This window comes from Tachyglossus aculeatus, chromosome 1 (assembly GCF_015852505.1).
Source record: "Tachyglossus aculeatus isolate mTacAcu1 chromosome 1, mTacAcu1.pri, whole genome shotgun sequence".
NCBI lineage: Eukaryota > Metazoa > Chordata > Mammalia > Monotremata > Tachyglossidae > Tachyglossus > Tachyglossus aculeatus.
The window spans coordinates 33,614,626-33,633,586 of record NC_052066.1 but is presented as its reverse complement, the minus strand read 5'-3'; the positions used below and the strand labels follow the sequence as shown (position 1 = coordinate 33,633,586).

The 18,961-nt window shown below is 44.0% G+C and overlaps 1 protein-coding gene across 1 annotated transcript in view; it reads left to right on the top strand.

Annotated features, from left to right (window-relative positions):
* The window catches only part of SERPINI1 (serpin family I member 1), a 97,752-nt gene extending 81,073 nt beyond the window's left edge, over positions 1–16,679 (top strand). The window contains exons 7-9 of the mRNA XM_038743516.1: positions 11,598–11,684; positions 14,108–14,197; positions 16,350–16,679. Of these exons, the coding sequence (XP_038599444.1) occupies positions 11,598–11,684; positions 14,108–14,197; positions 16,350–16,426 (254 nt within the window). The 3' untranslated portion in view covers positions 16,427–16,679. The remainder of the gene's footprint in view (positions 1–11,597; positions 11,685–14,107; positions 14,198–16,349) is intronic.
* The last annotated feature ends 2,282 nt before the right edge of the window (positions 16,680–18,961 follow it).

Genomic DNA, 18,961 nt, shown 5'->3' with positions numbered 1-18,961 from the left:
GTTGGCAACATATAGAGACAGTCCCTACCCAACAGTGGGCTCACAGTCTAGAAGGGGGAGACAGAGAACAAAACCAAACATACTAACAAAATAAAATAAATAGAATAGATATTGGAACCCATGACCTCTGACTCCAAAGCCCATGCACTTTCCACTGAGCCAAGTGCTCGGGAGTCGGTGGTCGCATTTAGCACCCATATCCCTCTGACACCCAGGCCCGTGCTCTAACCATTAGGCCAGAGCGAGAAAAACCAAAATCAAACGGCACCACATTACGTGACTTGGAAGCGAATCAGGATGACACGAGGTGGGACTTTTCACCAGAAAGTTTCCCTAGAGTCCTACTATAGACTGTCAGCTCACTGTGGGCAGCAAGTGTGTCTGTTTATTGTACTGTCCTCTCCCAAGCGTTTAGTACAGTGTTTTGCCTACAGTGAGTGCTCAAAGAGCATGACTGACTGAATGAATGAATTAGAATCCGCTAATCCCTCCTCCCCATCCCCTCCACCTTCCCTCCTTCCCCTCCCCACAGAATCTGTATATATGTATATATGTTTGTACGTATTTATTACTCTATTTATTTGTACATACTTATTCTATTTATTTTATTTTGTTAATATGTTTTGTTTTGTTGTATGTCTCCCCCTTCTAGACTGTGAGCCCACTGTTGGGTAGGGACCGTCTCTATATGTTGCCAACTTGTACTTCCCAAGAGCTTAGTACAGTGCTCTGCACACAGTAAGCGCTCAATAAATACGATTGAATGAATGAATGAATGAATGCTACAAGGGGAGGAGATTATTTGAACGCCTGTCTGCCCTTCCGCCTGTTTTTCCACCCACCAGATGGAAGGGTAGAATTCCCTAAAAGGTGCTGATGTTGGAGCACAGAGTCAGGAAATTCTTAGTAGCTGTTCGGTGATGGTCTGGGTGGAGCATTTCTTTTTCTTTTAGTGAAAAAAACAAACCTCTTGCCTCCATTCACTCCTGTGCTGCTCTGTTTGTTGTTGATTTTTATGCTGTGCATATTTCATCCCAAGTTAGACCATTCCATTGTGTTCCTATAGAAAGGAAGCTTTGTTAAAAGCAACACAATCATCTTGAAGCGGCTAGCTTTCAATACATATTCTTCTTGGTTTAATAAAAAGTGGTATTTTTAAACTATTTTTTTAAAAAAATATTCAGAGAAAACTGTTCCTGTGTAGGGCAATGTTTGGATGCTCTGTTGAGAAAACATTCATTTGACAGAATAGAAAAGTTGCAAAATTCTGGACTTGTAATTTTTGGAATACTAGCAAGGTGTTAGGCCCCTGATAATGCAATATTGTCTTGGGTTAATTGTTTTCTCTTAATGGGATTTATTATACCAATATGGTAACAATGCCATATTCATTCAGTTGTATTTATTGAGCACTTACTGTGAGCAGAGCACTTTACTGAGTGCTTGGGAAAGTACGATACAACAGTAAACGGACACATTCCCTGCCCATAAAGACCTTACAGTCTAGAGGGGGGATTACAGACATCCATACAAATAAATAAATTACAGATATGTACATAAGTGCTATGGGGCTGGGAGATGGGGAGAACAAAGGGAGCAAGTAAGGGTGACTTAGAAGGGAGTGGGAGAAAAAGAAAGAAGGCACCTACTTTGGGAAGGCCTCATGGAGGAGACGTGCCTTCACTAAGGCTTTCCTCCCCAGCGCTTAGAACAGTGCTTTGCACATAGTAAGCGCTTAATAAATGCCATCATTAATTAATTAATTAAGGCTGGGGAGAGTAATTGTGTATCAGATTTGAGGAGGGAGGGTACTCTAGGCCAGAGGCAGGACATGGCCGAGGGATTGGCGGTAAGACAGGCAAGACCAATGCACAGTGAGAAGTTTAGCATCAGAAGAGTGAAGTGTGCTGGCTGGGTTATAGAAGGGAAGTAGCAAGGTGAGATAGGAGGGGCAAGGTGGTGGAGGGCTTTAAAGCCAATGGTGAGGAGTTTTTGTTTGATGGGGAGGTGGATGGGCAACCACCGGAGTTTTTTACGGAGCGTGGTGACATGTCCTGAACATTTTTGTAGAAAAATGATCTGGGCAGCAGAGTGAAGTGTGGACTGGAGCGAGGAGAGACACCCCTCACACCTCAGAAAAGCAATGTGAAATCTGTGTTTGAAAGAATTTAGGGTAGATCCATGGTAAAAGAGAAATGAAAAACCAGAAGTCCAGTACATGCTCTATTAGCCTCCTGGGTTTCTGGCATTCATCAAAAGCTCTGCTATATTTGATTTTAATGGTGCTAAGTGCTTTCTGTGTGACAGGAACTGAACTAAGTGCTGGGGTAGATTACAAGATAATCAGATTGGACATATTCCGCGTCCCACAGGGGGCTAACAGTCTTAATACCCTTTTTACAGATGAAGTAATTGAGGCACAGAGAAGTGAAGTGACTTGCCCAAGGTGGCACAACAGACAAGTGGTGGGGCTGAGATTAGAACCCAGGCCAACTCCCAGGCCCATGTTCTTTCCATTAGTCTGTGCTGCTGCTTTATGATATATGAATTCTGAATTTTGATCCCTTTGTGTAAAAATTTAGAAAACTAATGTAGTGCTTTATTTTGGGGTTTTTTTTTCCTTTCACACACTACTTCCCAACCAAAGAAAAATGTAACATCCTGGCTGTAAATTTAAATTTTCAAGTCAACCCTCCTAGCTAATGATCCCTTCTGATCTGTTGTCCAATGAGGAATTTATTTTGGTGATAATAATTATGGCATTTATTAAGTGCTTACTATGTGCAAAGCACGGTTCTAAGCGCTGATCATGCAGGACCCCGGGCTTTTCTCTAAGAATTAGTAATAAATTCAGGAATAGAGCATGGAGTAATTTAAAACTCCTCTGTCAGTTTCCTCAAGAATAAAGGGTGTACCCTATCTTTTTGGCTGGATTCCAAATTATACCCCGCTTCCTTAATACTTGCATTCTTTTCAGCTTGATTCAATCACTGTCTGTCCTGTAAAGCAGATTAGAGTGCTTCCATTCAGCCCAGAGGTTTCCTTTGTAATGCAGTAATAGATATTAGTGTATTTCTCTAATGTGAAGACTGAACTCCTTGTCTTCCCTCCCAAACCTTGCCCTCTCCCTGACTTTCCCATCTCTGTTAACGGCACTACCATCCTTCCCGTCTCACAAGCCCGCAACCTTGGTGTCATCCTCGACTCCGCTCTCTCATTCACCCCTCACATCCAAGCTGTCACCAAAACCTGCCGGTCTCAGCTCCGCCACGTTGCCAAGATCCGCCCTTTCCTCTCCATCCCAACCGCTACCCTGCTCGTTCAAGCTCTCATCCTATCCCGTCTGGACTACTGCATCAGCCTTCTCTCTGATCTCCCATCCTCGTGTCTCTCCCCACTTCAATCCATACTTCATGCTGCTGCCCGGATTGTCTTTGTCCAGAAACGCTCTGGGCATGTTACTCCCCTCCTCAAAAATCTCCAGTGGCTACCAATCAACCTACGCATCAGGCAAAAACTCCTCACCCTGGGCTTCAAGGCTGTCCATCACCTCGCCCCCTCCTACCTCACCTCCCTTCTCTCCTTCTACAGCCCACCCCGCACCCTCCACTCCTCCGCCACTAATCTCCTCACCGTGCCTCCTTCTCGCCTGCCCCGCCGTCAACCCCCTGCCCACGTCCTCCCCCTGGCCTGGAATGCCCTCCCTCCGCACATCCGCCAAGCTAGCTCTCTTCCTCCCTTTGTACAGATTTATATTTGTACAAATATTTGTACAGATTTATTACTCTATTTTACTTGTACATATTTGCTATTCTATTTACTTTGTTAATGATATGCATATAGCTTTAATTCTCTTTCTTCTGATGACTTTGACACCTGTCCACATGTTTTGTTGTCTGTCTCCCCCTTGTAGACTGTGAGCCTGTTGTTGGGTAGGGACCGTCTCTCTATGTTGCCAACTTGTACTTCCCAAGCGCTTAGCACAGTGCTCTGCACACAGTAAGTGCTCAATAAATACAATTGAATGAATGTACTTATCATATGGGAAAGCAGCGTGGCTTAGTGGGTAGAGCTCTAGCCTGAGAGTCAGAAGGACGCGGGTTCTACTTCCGGCTCCTCCACATGTCTGCTATGTGTCCTTGGGCAAATGACTCAATTTCTCTGGGCCTCAGTTAGCTCATCTGTAAAATGGGGATTAAGACTGTGAGCTCCATGTGGGTTGGGGACTGTGTCCAACCTGATTAACTTTTATCTACCCCAGCGCTTAGAACAGTGCTTGGCACATAATAAGCGCTTAACAAATACCATAATTATTTTCATCATAATGTTTCTTATTTATGTAACGATGAAACTAAATGTCAGGGTATTTTTGCCTGTGTCCTGTGCATTTTATAAATAATGAATGGGCCACAGTCACAAAGACTTTCTGGCTGAAAACCTACACTTTCTTAAGTCCACAGACTTCACTGCAGATGAGATTTCCCTGCCCCACAGCACTTATGTATATATGTACATATCTATAATTCTATTTATATTGATGCCGGTTTACTTGTTTTGATGTCTGTCTCCCACCCTCTGTCTGTAAGCCCATTTTTTGGTGGGGATTGTCCCTCTTCATTGCTGTATTGTACTTTCCAAGCCCTCAGTACAGTTCTTTGCACACAGTAAGCGCTCAATAAATACAATTGAATGAATGAGTGAGATTGATAGGTCCAGCTCTTCCCTTGGAAGCAACTAAGGAGACTTTCCTTGAGCTTCCATCTTGCTGAAATTTTGGGCACACATATCTCCCCTTCTTCCCATTTTCTTTCTTCCCCTTTTCTACATTCCCTTCCCCTGTTTATTTCCCCCTTCCCTTCTCTTCCCACTCTCCTCCTGTCAATAATAGTAATGATGATCATGGTGTATACTATGTGTCAGGCACTGTTCTAAGCACCGGGGTAGATACAAAGTAATCAAGTTGGACCACAGTCCCTCTTATACATGGAACTCACAGTCTTAATCCTCATTTTACAAATGAGGGAACTCAGGCACAGAGAAGTGAAGTGACTTGTCCAAGGTCACACAGTAGACAAGTGGCGGAGGCAGGATTAGAATCCAGGTCCTTCTGATTCCCAGGCCCGTACTGCTGTCAGAATTCCTTAGAATACCTAATGGACCAACCTCAAGACCATATACACCAGAAAATAATTCTTAGGAAGAACAAGAGTGGTTGTTTTTTATTATTAATTACAGTGGTATGTAAGTGCTTACTTACTAGGAGTCACGAACTATACTAATCTCTGGAGTAGATGCAAGATAACCAGGTTGGACACAGCCCTGTTCATGTGGGGCTCAAAGTCTAAGGGGGAGAGAGAACAGACCTTCAATCCACATTTTGCAGATGAGGAAACTGAGGCACAGAATCCTCATAGGTTGTGAGCACCTCAAGGGACAAAGACTTTGTCTAGTCCAACCTGATACTCTTTTCTAGCACAAAATACAGTGGTTTCCACTCAGTAAGTCGATCAGTCACATTTAGCATCGTGGCTCAGTGGAAAGATTACAGGCTTTGAAGTCAGAGGTCATGGGTTCAAATCCTGGCTCCGCCAATTGTCAGCTGTGTGACTTTGGGCAAGTCACTTAACTTCTCTGTGCCTCAGTTCCCTCATCTGTAAAATGGGGATTAAGCCTGTGATCCCCATGTGGGACAACCTGATCACCTTTGTATCCCCCAGCACTTAGAACAGTGCTTTGCATATAGTAAGCGCTTAACAAATGCCATCATTATTATTATTATTATTTATTGAGTTTTACTGTGTGCAGAGCATTGTACTAAGAGCTTGGGAGAGTACAGTATGGCATTTGTTCATTCATTCAATCGTATTTATTGAGCGCTTACTGTGTGCAGAGCACTGTACTAAGTGCTTGGGAAGTACAAGTCGGCAACATATAGAGACGGTCCCTACCCAACAGCGGGCTCACAGTCTAGGAGGGGGAGAACAGTCTAGAAGAGGGTGTGCTTACTATGTGCCGGGCACTGTAGATACAACCAAATTGACTACTCTGGGGTAGATACAACCAAATTGGGTTGGACACAGTTCCAGTCCCATGAGGGGCTCACAATCTCAATTCCCATATTGCAGATGAGGGTACTGAGGTCCAGAGAAGTAAAGTGACTTGCCCAAGGTCACACAAGACAAGTGGCGGAGACGGGATTGGAACCTATGACCTTGTCTGTGGTTGAGGGTGAGGTGAGAAGAGGGTACAAATCTAAGTGCAAGGGCAACGCAGAAGGGAGTGGGAGAAAATGAATGAAGGCTTAGTCGGGGAAGGCCTCCTGGAGGAGATGTGCTGTTAATTAGACTTTGAAGATGGGGAGAGTGATCATCTGTGGGAGAGAGTACCAGATGACAGGCAGGACATGGGCAACCGGTCAGTGGAGAGACAGATGAGGTAGAGGTACAGTTAATAGGTTGGCATTAGAGGAATGAAGTGTGAGGGCTGTGTTGTAGTAGGACATCAGAGGGATGAAGACTGAACTCCTTGTCTTCCCTCCCAAACCTTGCCCTCTCCCTGACTTTCCCATCTCTGTTGACGGCACTACCATCCTTCCCGTCTCACAAGCCCGCAACCTTGGTGTCATCCTCGACTACGCTCTCTCATTCACCCCTCACATCCAAGCCGTCACCAAAACCTGCCGGTCTCAGCTCCACAACATTGCCAAGATCCGCCCTTTCCTCTCCATCCCAACTGCTACCCTGCTCGTTCAAGCTCTCATCCTATCCCGTCTGGACTACTGCATCAGCCTTCTCTCTGATCTCCCATCCTCGTGTCTCTCTCCACTTCAATCCATACTTCATGCCGCTGCCCGGATTATCTTTGTCCAGAAACGCTCTGGGCATATTACTGCCCTCCTCAAAAATCTCCAGTGGCTACCAATCAATCTGCGCATCAGGCAGAAACTCCTCACCCTGGGCTTCAAGGCTGTCCATCCCCTTGCCCCCTCCTACCTCACCTCCCTTCTCTCCTTCTCCAGCCCAGCCCGCACCCTCCGCTCCTCTGTCGCTAAGCTCCTCACCGTACCTCGCTCTCGCCTGTCCCACCATCGACCCCCGGCCCACGTCATCCCCCGGGCCCGGAATGCCCTCCCTCTGCCCATCCGCCAAGCTAGCTCTCTTCCTCCCTTCAAGGCCCTGCTGAGAGCTCACCTCCTCCAGGAGGCCTTCCCAGACTGAGCCCCTTCCTTCCTCTCCCCCTCGTCCCCCTCTCCACCCCCCCATCTTACCTCCTTCCCTTCCCCACAGCACCTGTATATATGTATATATGTTTGTACATATTTATTACTCTATTTATTTATTTATTTATTTTACTTGTACATATCTATTCTATTTATTTTATTTTGTTAGTATGTTTGGTTTTGTTCTCTGTCTCCCCCTTTTAGACTGTGAGCCCACTGTTGGGTAGGGACTGTCTCTATATGTTGCCAATTTGTACTTCCCAAGCACTTAGTACAGTGCTGTGCACATAGTAAGCGCTCAATAAATACGATTGATGATGATGATGATGATGACGATAAGGTAAGAGGGGGAAAGGTGATTTAGTGTTTTGAAGCCAATTGTAAGGAGTTTGTTTGATTCCAAGGTGGTTGGGCAACCAAGGATTCTTGAGGGGTGGGGAAACATGGCCTGGAATGATGATGATGATGGCATTTGTTAAGCACTTACTATGTGCAAAGCACTGTTCTAAGCACGGGGGGGGGGGGGGATACAAGGTGATTAAGTTGTCCCACATGGGACTCACAGTCTTAATCCCCATTTTACAAATGAGGTAACTGAGGCTCAGAGAAGTTAAGGGACTTCCAAGGTCACACAACAGACATGTGGTGGAGGTGGGATTCGAACCCATGACCTCTGACTCCAAAGCCTGTGCTCTTTCCACTGAGCCATGCTGCTGCTTAGAACAGTGCTTTGCACATAGTAAACGCTTAATAAATGCCATTATTATTATTATTATTATTATTATTTTAGAAAAATGATCCAGGTAGCAGAGCAAAATATGTCCTGGAGTGGAGAGAAACAGGAGGCAGGGACGTCAGCAAGAAGGCTGATGAAGTAATCCAGGCAGGATAGGATAAGTGCTGGGGTGAACAGAGTGGCACCTTGGATGGAGAGGAAAGGGTGGATTTTAGTGGTGATGGATGAACCGATAGCATTTGCTGACACTGAATATGTGGGTTGAATGAGAGACATGAGTCAAGGATAATGCCAAGGTTACAGGCTTAATAAGCTTAATGAATGCTATTACTACTATGGATAAGTCAAGTGATTTGCCTAAGATCACAATGCAGGCAAGTGGCAAAACCGGAATTAAGCCCTGGCCCTCTAATTCCCAGGCCCTTTCCACTAGGCCACCCTGCTTCTCTAACTTTAACTTTGGGAATCCATTTCCAGCACCTCCACAACTCCACAAGAGACTGTAAGCCCCTCTAGCCTGTAAGCTCACTGTGGGCAAGGAATGTGTCTGTTGTACTCTCCCAAGCACTTAGTCCAGTGCCCTGCACACAGTAAGCACTCAGTAATTATGATTGAATGAGCATCAAATCTACCCAGTTACCTTTGTTTTTAAAGTCTTTCTCATTGGACTCAGCTTCTCGGGATTGCAGGACTTTCTACAGTAACTTGACACTGTGGGGAGATGAGAGAATGGTTTTGGGTGCTTAGCAAGCAGCTGTGACTGATGTGGTCGGCCCCTTGGAACTGGTTGAAGGCACACAGAGCTACAAGAGTCGGTCAGCTATGGTGAATCCAGGCTCTTCCCTATTCCCTGTAGCAGCTGGGCTTGGGCTCTTTCTGGCTCCTGGGACTACACGTTTGCCCGGGAATAAGCTATTTCCAGGCCCAATCCTGCTCACTTTACTCATCACTGATCTACTGTCGCTAAAATAATTCATTTTCAAAGAAAGAAAACCTGTTATACTTGTAAAGTTTACTTCTTCATTTCAACCGGTCAGTAGTGATGATGGTATTTGTTAAGTGCTTACTATGTGCAAAGCACTGTTCTAAGCACTGGGGAGATGCAAGGTGATCAGGTTGTCCCACGTGGGGCTCACAGTCTTAATCCCCATTTTACAGATGAGGGAACTGAGGCCCGGAGAAGTGAAGTGACTTGCCCAAAGTCACACAGCTGACAATTGGTAGAGTCGGGATTTGAACCCATGACCTCTGACTCCAAAGCCCGTGCTCTTTTCCACTGAGCCACGCCGCTTCTCCGTAGTAGAAGCTACTTCTTCTCAGTAGTCTGTATCGAATGCTTACAACTGCCTTGGTTTGGAAATAAGAAAGTTGTAAACTGTAAAATCCCAGAAAATCTTCTGTGACAACATGGTTGAGCAATCAGCAGCATGACCTAGTGGATGGAGCACGAGTCTGGGAGTCGGGTTCTAATCCTGGCTCTGCCACGTGTCTACTGTGTGACCTTGGGCAAGTCTGTTCACGTCTCTGCGCCTCAGTTACCTCATCTGTAAAATGGGGATTAAGACTGTGAGCCCCGTGTGGGACTGGTTGCTTAGGCCGGAAAAATTGGTGTGTTCAGCAAATCCACAAAAAATAATCCTAGTAAAGATTATTTACCTTGTCCGGGAGGTGACTGAACTTCAAAGAGCATGAAACCTAAGCTTAAATCTTCTACAATACTTAGTAGGTGACTTTATGTCTCACCACATGGAGTCTCGTAGCAAATCAGTTGATACATTTATTCAGCTAGGCTGGGCATCTGGAGAGAGCTACCTTAGTTGTATTTCCAAATAGTGTACTTGGATTGGAATTAGGCTGCCTGAAGTTCAGCAGTGGGCTATAGGACTGAGTTATCCTTTGATTCCACTATTCCATTTTGGTTATGGCTTTTTTTGGAAGTTGTAGGATTTAAGAGATGGCAGAACCCAAGATTTGTTTTTATTTCAGAGAATGAAATATGAAGCTAATCTTTTCTAATCTGGTCTTTTGCCATAATCATTATCATCATCATCATCAATCGTATTTATTGAGCGCTTACTATGTGCAGAGCACTGTACTAAGCGCTTGGGAAGTACAAATTGGCAACATATAGAGACAGTCCCTACCCAACAGTGGGCTCACAGTCTAAAAGGGGGAGACAGAGAACAAACCAAACATACTAACAAAATAAAATAAATAGAATAGATATGTACAAATAAAATAAATAAATAAATAAATAGAGTAATAAATATGTACAAACATATATACATATATACAGGTGCTGTGGGGAAGGGAATGAGGTAAGATGGGGGGGATGGAGAGGGGGACGAGGGGGAGAGGAAGGAAGGGGCTCAGTCTGGGAAGGCCTCCTGGAGGAGGTGAGCTCTCAGCGGGGCCTTGAAGGGAGGAAGAGAGCTAGCTTGGCGGATGGGCAGAGGGAGGCCATTCCAGGCCCGGGGGATGACGTGGGCCGGGGGTCGATGGCGGGACAGGCGAGAGCGAGGTACGGTGAGGAGATTAGCGGCGGAGGAGCGGAGGGTGCAGGGTGGGCTGTAGAAGGAGAGAAGGGAGGTGAGGTAGGAGGGGGCGAGGTGATGGACAGCCTTGAAGCCCAGGGTGAGGAGTTTCTGCCTGATGTGCAGATTGATTGGTAGCCACTGGAGATTTTTGAGGAGGGGAGTAACATGCCCAGAGCGTTTCTGGACAAAGACAATCCAGGCAGCAGCATGAAGTATGGATTGAAGTGGGGAGAGACACGAGGATGGGAGATCAGAGAGAAGGCTGATGCAGTAGTCCAGATGGGATAGGATGAGATAGGATGGGATAGGATTATCATTTATTACTACAACTCTTCATAGGTAATTTGGAAAATTGTAATAATATTGAAAATGAGTTAGCTGAACTCAAAAATCCAGTGCCATGGATTAAATCTACCACCAAGGAAAGAATTTTTAGATTATTGTGACTCAGTTTATGTGAGTCTACTATAAATAGCTTTAATTTCATGATCACAAAAGGATAAAAAGGAAGCAAAATAAAATTGGAGAAAGAGATAAGCAGAATACTAATAATAATTATGGCATTTATTAAGCACTTACTCTGTGCCAGGCACTGTACTAAGCACTAGGGTGGATACAAGCAATTCGGGTTGGACACAATCCCTGTCCCACCTGGGGCTCACAGTCTTAATCCCCATTTTATAGATGAGGTAACTGAGGCACAGAGAAGTGACTTTCCCAAGGTCACACAGCAGGCAAGTGGCAAAGGTATTTATCAACTAATTGAGCAATAATTTGAAATAGTCCCTTTTCTCTGTTTTTAAAAATAGTTCACTTAAAATATAAAGCAAATTATTGTCATGAAAAATAATACTATTTCCAATTCCTATCCTGCTATTCGGAACATATTTTATTTTCCTGTACTCCACCAGCTTTTCCATCTTGTCAGTTTTTCCAAGAGTGATTAATGCAAGAAAATGAAAGCATTTAACAAAAAAGTTGAGAAAATGCAATCTGGGAAAAGATCATTTAGAACCAAACCCCCACCCAGTTAGAGTATGTACTGAGGTGGCAAACTGTTCTCCAGTCTTCAAACTAAGAAAGTGCTCCATATTCTCTTTTACAGATGGCAAAGATGTTTTCCTTTCCAAAGCAATTCATAAATCCTTCATCGAAGTTAACGAGGAAGGTTCTGAAGCCGCTGCAGCCTCAGGTACCTCTGGTTCTTTATTAATGTCCTGCAGTCTGGTGTGGGCTTCGTGATCTTCCCCACCCTCAAGAAAACTGCATTTTACCTCAAGAAGCAAACGGCTGTCTCGGCACTAGCATTCCCTAGTAATGATAATAATTGTGGTATTTAAGTGCTCACTCTATGCCAAAAACTGTATTAAGCACTGAGGAAGATATAGTACAGTTTGATAATAATAATTGTGGTATTTGTTATGCTCTAAGTGTCTGCCAAGCACTGAACTAAGTGCTGGGATCAGACAAAGTCCCTTCCTCACATAGGGCTCAGGATATAAGGAGAACCAAGAACAGGTATTTAATTCGTATTTTACAGATGAGAATTGAGGCCCAGGGAAGTTGTGATTTGCAGTCACACCGCAGAATATGATGAAAGCAATGCTGTAGGCCTCAGTCACTATATGAAAACTTTTTTCTCTTCACATTTTTCTCTCTAATGATTGGGAAGTATTAACACTAGTTTATGAAAGGTGCATTTTCCCTCTGTGACATGCATTTGAAGTTTCTGTCATTCTTAAGAAGCGCTTTGGCAATTGAAAAGGCTGGCGTTTTTCCACAGAATGACCAACTGTGGAAAAGTATTGTAATATCAATAGGCACAATGGGAAAGAAGCAGTATAGGAAGGGATATAATCACTGCAAAAGGCTTAGTTGACATAATGTCAAAAATAATTATGGTATTAAGCGCTTACTATGTGTGAAGCACTGTTCTAAGCACTGGGGGGGATACAAAGTGATTAGGTTGTCCCACGTAGGGCTCATAGTCTTAATCCCCATTTTACAGATGAGGTAACTGAGGCACAGAGAAGTTAAGTGGCTTGCCCAAGGCCACACAGCTAAGTGGCAGAGCCGGAATTCGAACCAATGTCCTCTGATTCCCAAGCCCGTGTTCTTTCCACTGAACCATGCTGCTTCTGTAATAATAATGGTATTTGTAAAGCGCTTACTGTGTGCCAAGCACTGTTCTAAGCACTGGGATAGTTACAAAGTTATCAGGCTGTCCCACGTGGGGCTCACAGTCTTAATCCCCATTTTACAGATGAGGTAACTGAGGCGCCAAGAAGTTAAGTGACTTTCCCAAAGTCACACAGCTGACAAGTGGCGGAGCCAGGATTAGAACTCACGACCTCTGACTCCCAAGCCCGGGCTCTTTCCACTAACCCTTGCTGCAAGATGCTTAAAATGCTGGTTATTATGTGAACCTTCGCCTATTTTGCTTTCTCCTTGGTACTTTTTCCTGGTTATACTGAGGAAAGATTTGTTTGCCTGAGAATTCTATTTTAAAATTCTGTATTTTGGGATTCATTATCAGCCCACAACTCCTGAATGTATTTAAACAGTAATCAATTTAGCATACTGAGAATAATTGCCCAGCAAACCAAACAACCTTTAGAGTGAAATCTTCAATCAATATTTCCTGCTGAAAAGAGGGTGTGCTCAAAAGAGGATTAACACAAACCAGTCCGTAGTATTTATTTAGTACCTACTGTATACAGAGCACTATAGTAAGCACTTGGAAGAGGACAAGAGAAGTTGAAGGCCTGATCCCTGCCCACAAGAAATTTGTTTATAGTCCAGAGGGGGACCCAGACATAGAATAATTTTCATTCATTGATTCATTCAGTCATATTTATTGAGTACTTACTGTGTGCAGAGCACTGTAGTAAGCGCTTGGAAAGTACAATTTGGCAACAGAGACAATCTCTACCCAACTGTACAAGTGTGTAAATTGATATATTCAAAATGGATGGATTTCACATAGACGCCTATACCACATGCCTAATGAAGTAAAATGATGTAAGATTTTTTTAAAATAAAAATTTACAAATTGAGAGAACCAGAATTTAACATTGTAATAAGTGAAAAATATATTTTAGAACCCTATGTGGGACAGGGACTATGTCCAACCCAATTATCTTGTATCTGCCGCAGTGTTTTGAACCGTGCCTGGCACATAGTAAGCACTTAAGAAAACCATTAAAGTTTTTTTTAAAAACCACTTCATAAGTTTAGCATCTCAAAGGGGAAGCAGCAGTGTGTAGCTTTTAAAGGGTGGCACACTAATTTGATTTTTCTGTGCCCAAGAGTGGCATCTTGGCCACTCTTGGGACACTGAAATGGGACACTGGGACTCTTGGGACACTGAAATGAAGACACTGAAATGACGCAGTAGGAGCATTTCCCATTTAAAATGAAAATTTCCCATTTAAAATGAAAAAACAATAGAGTTGTTCCCACAACGTTTGGGGCACAATGGGTAGCTATAGTTAGATGTCTCTGTTCTTGGAGCTGGGAAAGGGCCAGAAATCTAGAAGTTCTGTAATAATGACTATCTTCAGTGTTTTGATGATATTTTTGAATATGGGTCAATTTTCCTTTTTTTCGCCTCAGGAATGATTGCCATCAGTAGAATGGCAGTGCTCTATCCACAAGTTATTATCGACCATCCTTTTGTGTTTCTCATAAGAATCAGGAGAACAGGTGAGTAGGGAAGTTTAAACCATTCTTGTGGGCAGATAATGTGTCTGTTTATGGTTGTTTTGTACTCTCCCAAGCACTTAGTACAGTGCTCAGCATACAGTAAGCACTCAATAGATAGGATTGAATGAATCAATGAGTGCCACTGAGTTCCCCTCAGAGAGCTGTAATCTAACCAAGAAGTAACCTTTCCTGAATACATTAAAAGCTGCAATGGGAGTAAGATGGGACTTAGGTTATATTAAAAAGCTCTGGAATTTCTACTCCAGGGTGATAGGAGATCTGTTGCAGAGAAGAGGGTGGCTCTTGGCTTTGGACTGTTGCATCCGTTTTCATCTTCGGGGGTTATTCAAGATACCCAGTAGTTTTCAGCCTGCTAATTTATGAGTTCCTTAACAAATGAAAGCTTCCAGGGAAATCTTTATTGTTCAGATTCCCCCCATTGAAACAGTGATTTGTGATCTGTCCCTCCCTCTTCTAGTTGGTTCTCCAGGCAAGATCTGATTGGTAGGCAAATCTGTTGAGTGTTCGCTATACCTAATAGCAGGAAAATCTGCCGGTTGCATCCTGTGGGCCTGAATCAATAATAATAATAATAATAATTGTGGTATTTATTAAGCACTTACTGTGTGCCAAGCATTGTTCTAAGTGCTTGGATAGATACAAGATAATTGAGTTGGACACAGTCCCTGTCACACATGGAGCCCACAGTCTTAATCCTCATTTTCCAGATGAGGTAACTGAGGCACAGAGAACTGAAGTGACTTGCCCAAAGACACACATAAGACATGTGGAAGGGCTGGGATTAGCACTCACAGCCTCTGACTCCCAAGCCCAGAATCAATCATATTTATTGGGTGCTTGGGAGAGTACAATACAACAATATAACAGACATATTCCCTGCCCATAATGAGCTCACAGTCTTGAAGGGGAGGCAGACATTAATATAAATTAATAAATTATGGATATGTACTGAAGTGCTGAGGGAGGGTTGAATAGAGGGAGCAAAGCAGGGCAGCGTAAAAGGCAGGCCACTTGAGGAGACATGCCTTCATTAAGGCTTTGGAGGTGGGAAGAATAATTGTTTGTCAGATGTGAAGATGGTGGCAGAACATGGCCAAGAGGTTGGCAGTGAGATAGACGAGATTGGGAGGGTGGGTGTGATAGACCCACAACACCTGTTGTGTGTTACTTCTTATGGCAGCAGACACTCTGCTTCCCAGGTCTCTTGACTACCAGCTCTCTTTCTGTGGGAAAGGGATATCAGAAACTACAGGATTCCAGGGTGATTCTGGGGACAGTGGGCAGTTTGGATCCGATCACCGTAGTTTGGGGTAGAAGGGAGACCCTGGCCAAGTTTCATTAACTTTTGGAGTTGATAATAAACTCTAATCAAGTGAGAAGGAAAGGAAAAAATATTCTTCCTGGCAGTTTTTCTCCTACTTCCCCATGAATCTCTGTAAAAAGCCCATAGTTTTTGTCCTTTCCAGGGGGGTTGTTTGGGGGAGGGGGTGTCTGGATCAGCTTCAGGAAAATTGGGGGTGAATGGGTGGTCTCTGGGGTGGGGCGGGAGTGGCCGGCCTCCAAAAAGCCCAGGCAGGACCTTATCCCCCCTGATTCCTCCCCCTGTCCTACACCTCTTTGTTAGCCATGCTGACATTGAGCCTTAGTGGACTTGAAAAAGGTTCATTCTTAGTGGACTTGAGAAAGGTTCATAAGGCTTCACTGAGCCGTATCAAAAAGGTGTTTGGACAATTTGCCCAACACAAGGATCACCATCCATAAATTTTGGATCGGCTTTCTGGTACCACTCGGTGGCCACCTCCTTTCCCCCTCTAAAGCCCGCTCATTTTTTTCCCCAAGGCTATTGCTTCTCCTGCCCCCACAATCCCACTTTCCACCATGATGTCTTGGCCACCAATATTTTCGAGTAGAAAATTGTTTTGACTTTCTGCCCTGTAGTTTGTAGTCATAGAGCACAGCTGCTGATTTGTCCATGTGCAACAGAGCTCACGTGAGCGATCTCTAACCAGAATCGGGGATAGAGATTATCCTCCTTCAACCGACTCACCAAAATCCTCAGGGAGAAAGGGAGAGGAAATGACTGTGCTGGGCTTTTAGGAAGTCTGATTTCTCTTTTTTCCATTTTGATTAGGTACTATCTTGTTCATGGGAAGAGTGATGCATCCGGAAGCTGTGAGTGCAAGTGGCCACGACTTTGAGGAACTTTAAGTCAGTATGCCCAAAATACAAAAGGAAAACATTAAATAAGCACACCATGTTTGTCGATGGCATATTTAAGGTTTGATGTGTTTTGCAGTGTATTTCCAAGACACTGTTTAAATAGTTCCAGATATAATGACAGTGTAATGACTCCAAGCCTGCCTTGTGAGGAAAAATGCTGTCAGGATTACTAAAATGATGGTTCTGTTGATGTTGTTGTTGTCGTGTGGGTATGCAAAATAAAACCATATATTCTATGTCACAGATGTTTTGTTTCTTTATTTAGGCACCATTTTTAGGGTGTTTGTCTCATATCTAGCCCAGAACTTAGAACAGCACTTGACAATCAGGTCGACCTAGCCCCTGACTCACATACGGCTTATAGTCCAATCAGAGGGAGGAGATTTAATTCCCATATTACAGAAGAGGTATCTGAGACCCGAGAAGTGAAGTGACTTACCCAAGGTCACACAGCAGACAAGTGGTGGAACTGGGGTTAGGACCCATGTCCTCTGAGTCCCAGGCCTATTCTCTTTCCACTAGGCCACACTGCTTCTAGGTACTTCTAATGAAAAGCCATGGTACAAGCAAAGTATTTCATAAATCAGGGAAAATAAAAAAGCAAAGGTGACTAAAAATTGAACTCATTATGGCGAGAACAAGAGGTACAGGGTTGTGTTACACCTCACCCTCAGTTGTATGAAATAATCTGATCTCCCATCCTCCTGTCTCTCCCCGCTTCAGTCTATACTTCACTCTGCTGCCTGGATTACCTTTGTACGGGAACGCTCTGGGCATGTTGCTCCTCTCCTCAAAAATCTCCAGTGGTTGCCTATCAACCTTCACATGAAGCAAAAACTCCTCACTGTTGGCTTCAAGGTTCTCTATCACCTCGCCCCCTCCTACCTCACCTCCCTTCTCTCCTTCTAAGCCCAGTGCACACCCTCCACTCCTCTACTGCTAACCTACTCACTGGGCTTCGTTCTTGGCTGTCCCACCATCAACCCCTGGCCCATGTACTACCTCTGGCCTGGAATGCCCTCCCTCTGCACATCCACCAAACTACCTCTCTTCCTCCCTTCAAAGCCCTACTGAGAGCTCACCTCCTCCAGGAGGCCTTCCCAGACTGCGCCCCCACCTTTATCCTCTGCTCCTCCTCCCCTCCCCATCACCCCCACTCCCTCCATCTTCCCCTCCCCACAGCACTTGTGTAAATTTTACATATTTATTATTCTATTTATTTTAATGATGTGTATATATCTATAATTCTATTTATTCTGATGGTATTGACACCTGTCTGCTTGTTCTGTTTTGCTGTCTGTCTCCCCCTTCTAGACTGTGAGCCCGTTGTTGGGTAGGGACCGTCTCCATGTGTTGCCGACTTGGACTTCCCAAGCGCTTAGTACAGTGCTCTGCACATAGTAAGCGCTCAATAAATACGATTGATTGATTAGTACAGTGCTCTGCACACAGTAAGCGCTCAATAAGTACAAATGAATGAATGAATGAAATAATTTCACGGGGTAGATATAATTCCCCTCAAAGTACGTATATTTTATGACTTTCTCATTCCATTTAAATAGTTCAGTCTTATCCTTGGGAAAAGTAAAAACTTCACTTGCTTCACTGTATATATGTGGGTGTTTGGTATTATTAACTAGTGTGATGTTTTAACTCCTGTTTTCACTGTTCATATACTAAAAGCAGAACATTTGCTATTAACACAAAGGAGCGGTGTGTTGGAAACTAAAAGCTAATCTGTTAAAAATACTTTCACTACAAGATGTTGGAGCTATAAATTAGAATAGATGCAGTTGAATAAGTAATCAACCAATCCATGGCATTTGAGTGCTTACTTGTGGACAGGAAACAAGTCTACCAACTCTGTTGTACTGTAGATTCCTAAGCATTTAGTACAGTGCTCTGCACACAGTAAGCACTTAATAAATATGATTAATTGATTCAGAGCACTGTACTAAGAGTTTGGGAGAGTACAACAGAGTTGGCAGACATGTTCCCCGCTCACACCAACGTCACAGTCTAGAGGGGGAGACAGACATTAATATAAATAAATAAATTAGAGCTATGTACATAAGTGATATAGGGGCTTAAAGTGGGGTGACTATCGAGAGAAACAGCACGACCTAGTGAATAGATCATGGCACTGGGAGTCAGAAAGACCTGAGTTTTAGTCCTGGCTCTACTACTTGTCAGCTGTGTGACCTCGGCCAAGTCACTTATTTTCTCTGTGCCTCAGTTACCTCATCTGTAAAATGGGGTGAAGACTGTGAGCCCCATGTAGGACGTGGATTGTAACCAAGAAGACTAGGCTTGTAGAGAAGCAGTGTGGCTCAGTAGAAAGATCATGCTCTTTGGAGTCAGTGGTCATGGGTTCACCCTGGCTCCACCAATTGTCAGCTGTGTGACTTTGGGCAAGTCACTTAACTTCTCTGTGCCTCAGTTACTGCATCTGTAAAATGGGGATTGACTGTTAGCCCCCGTGGGACAGCCTGATCACCTTGTAACCTCCCCAGTGCTTAGAAC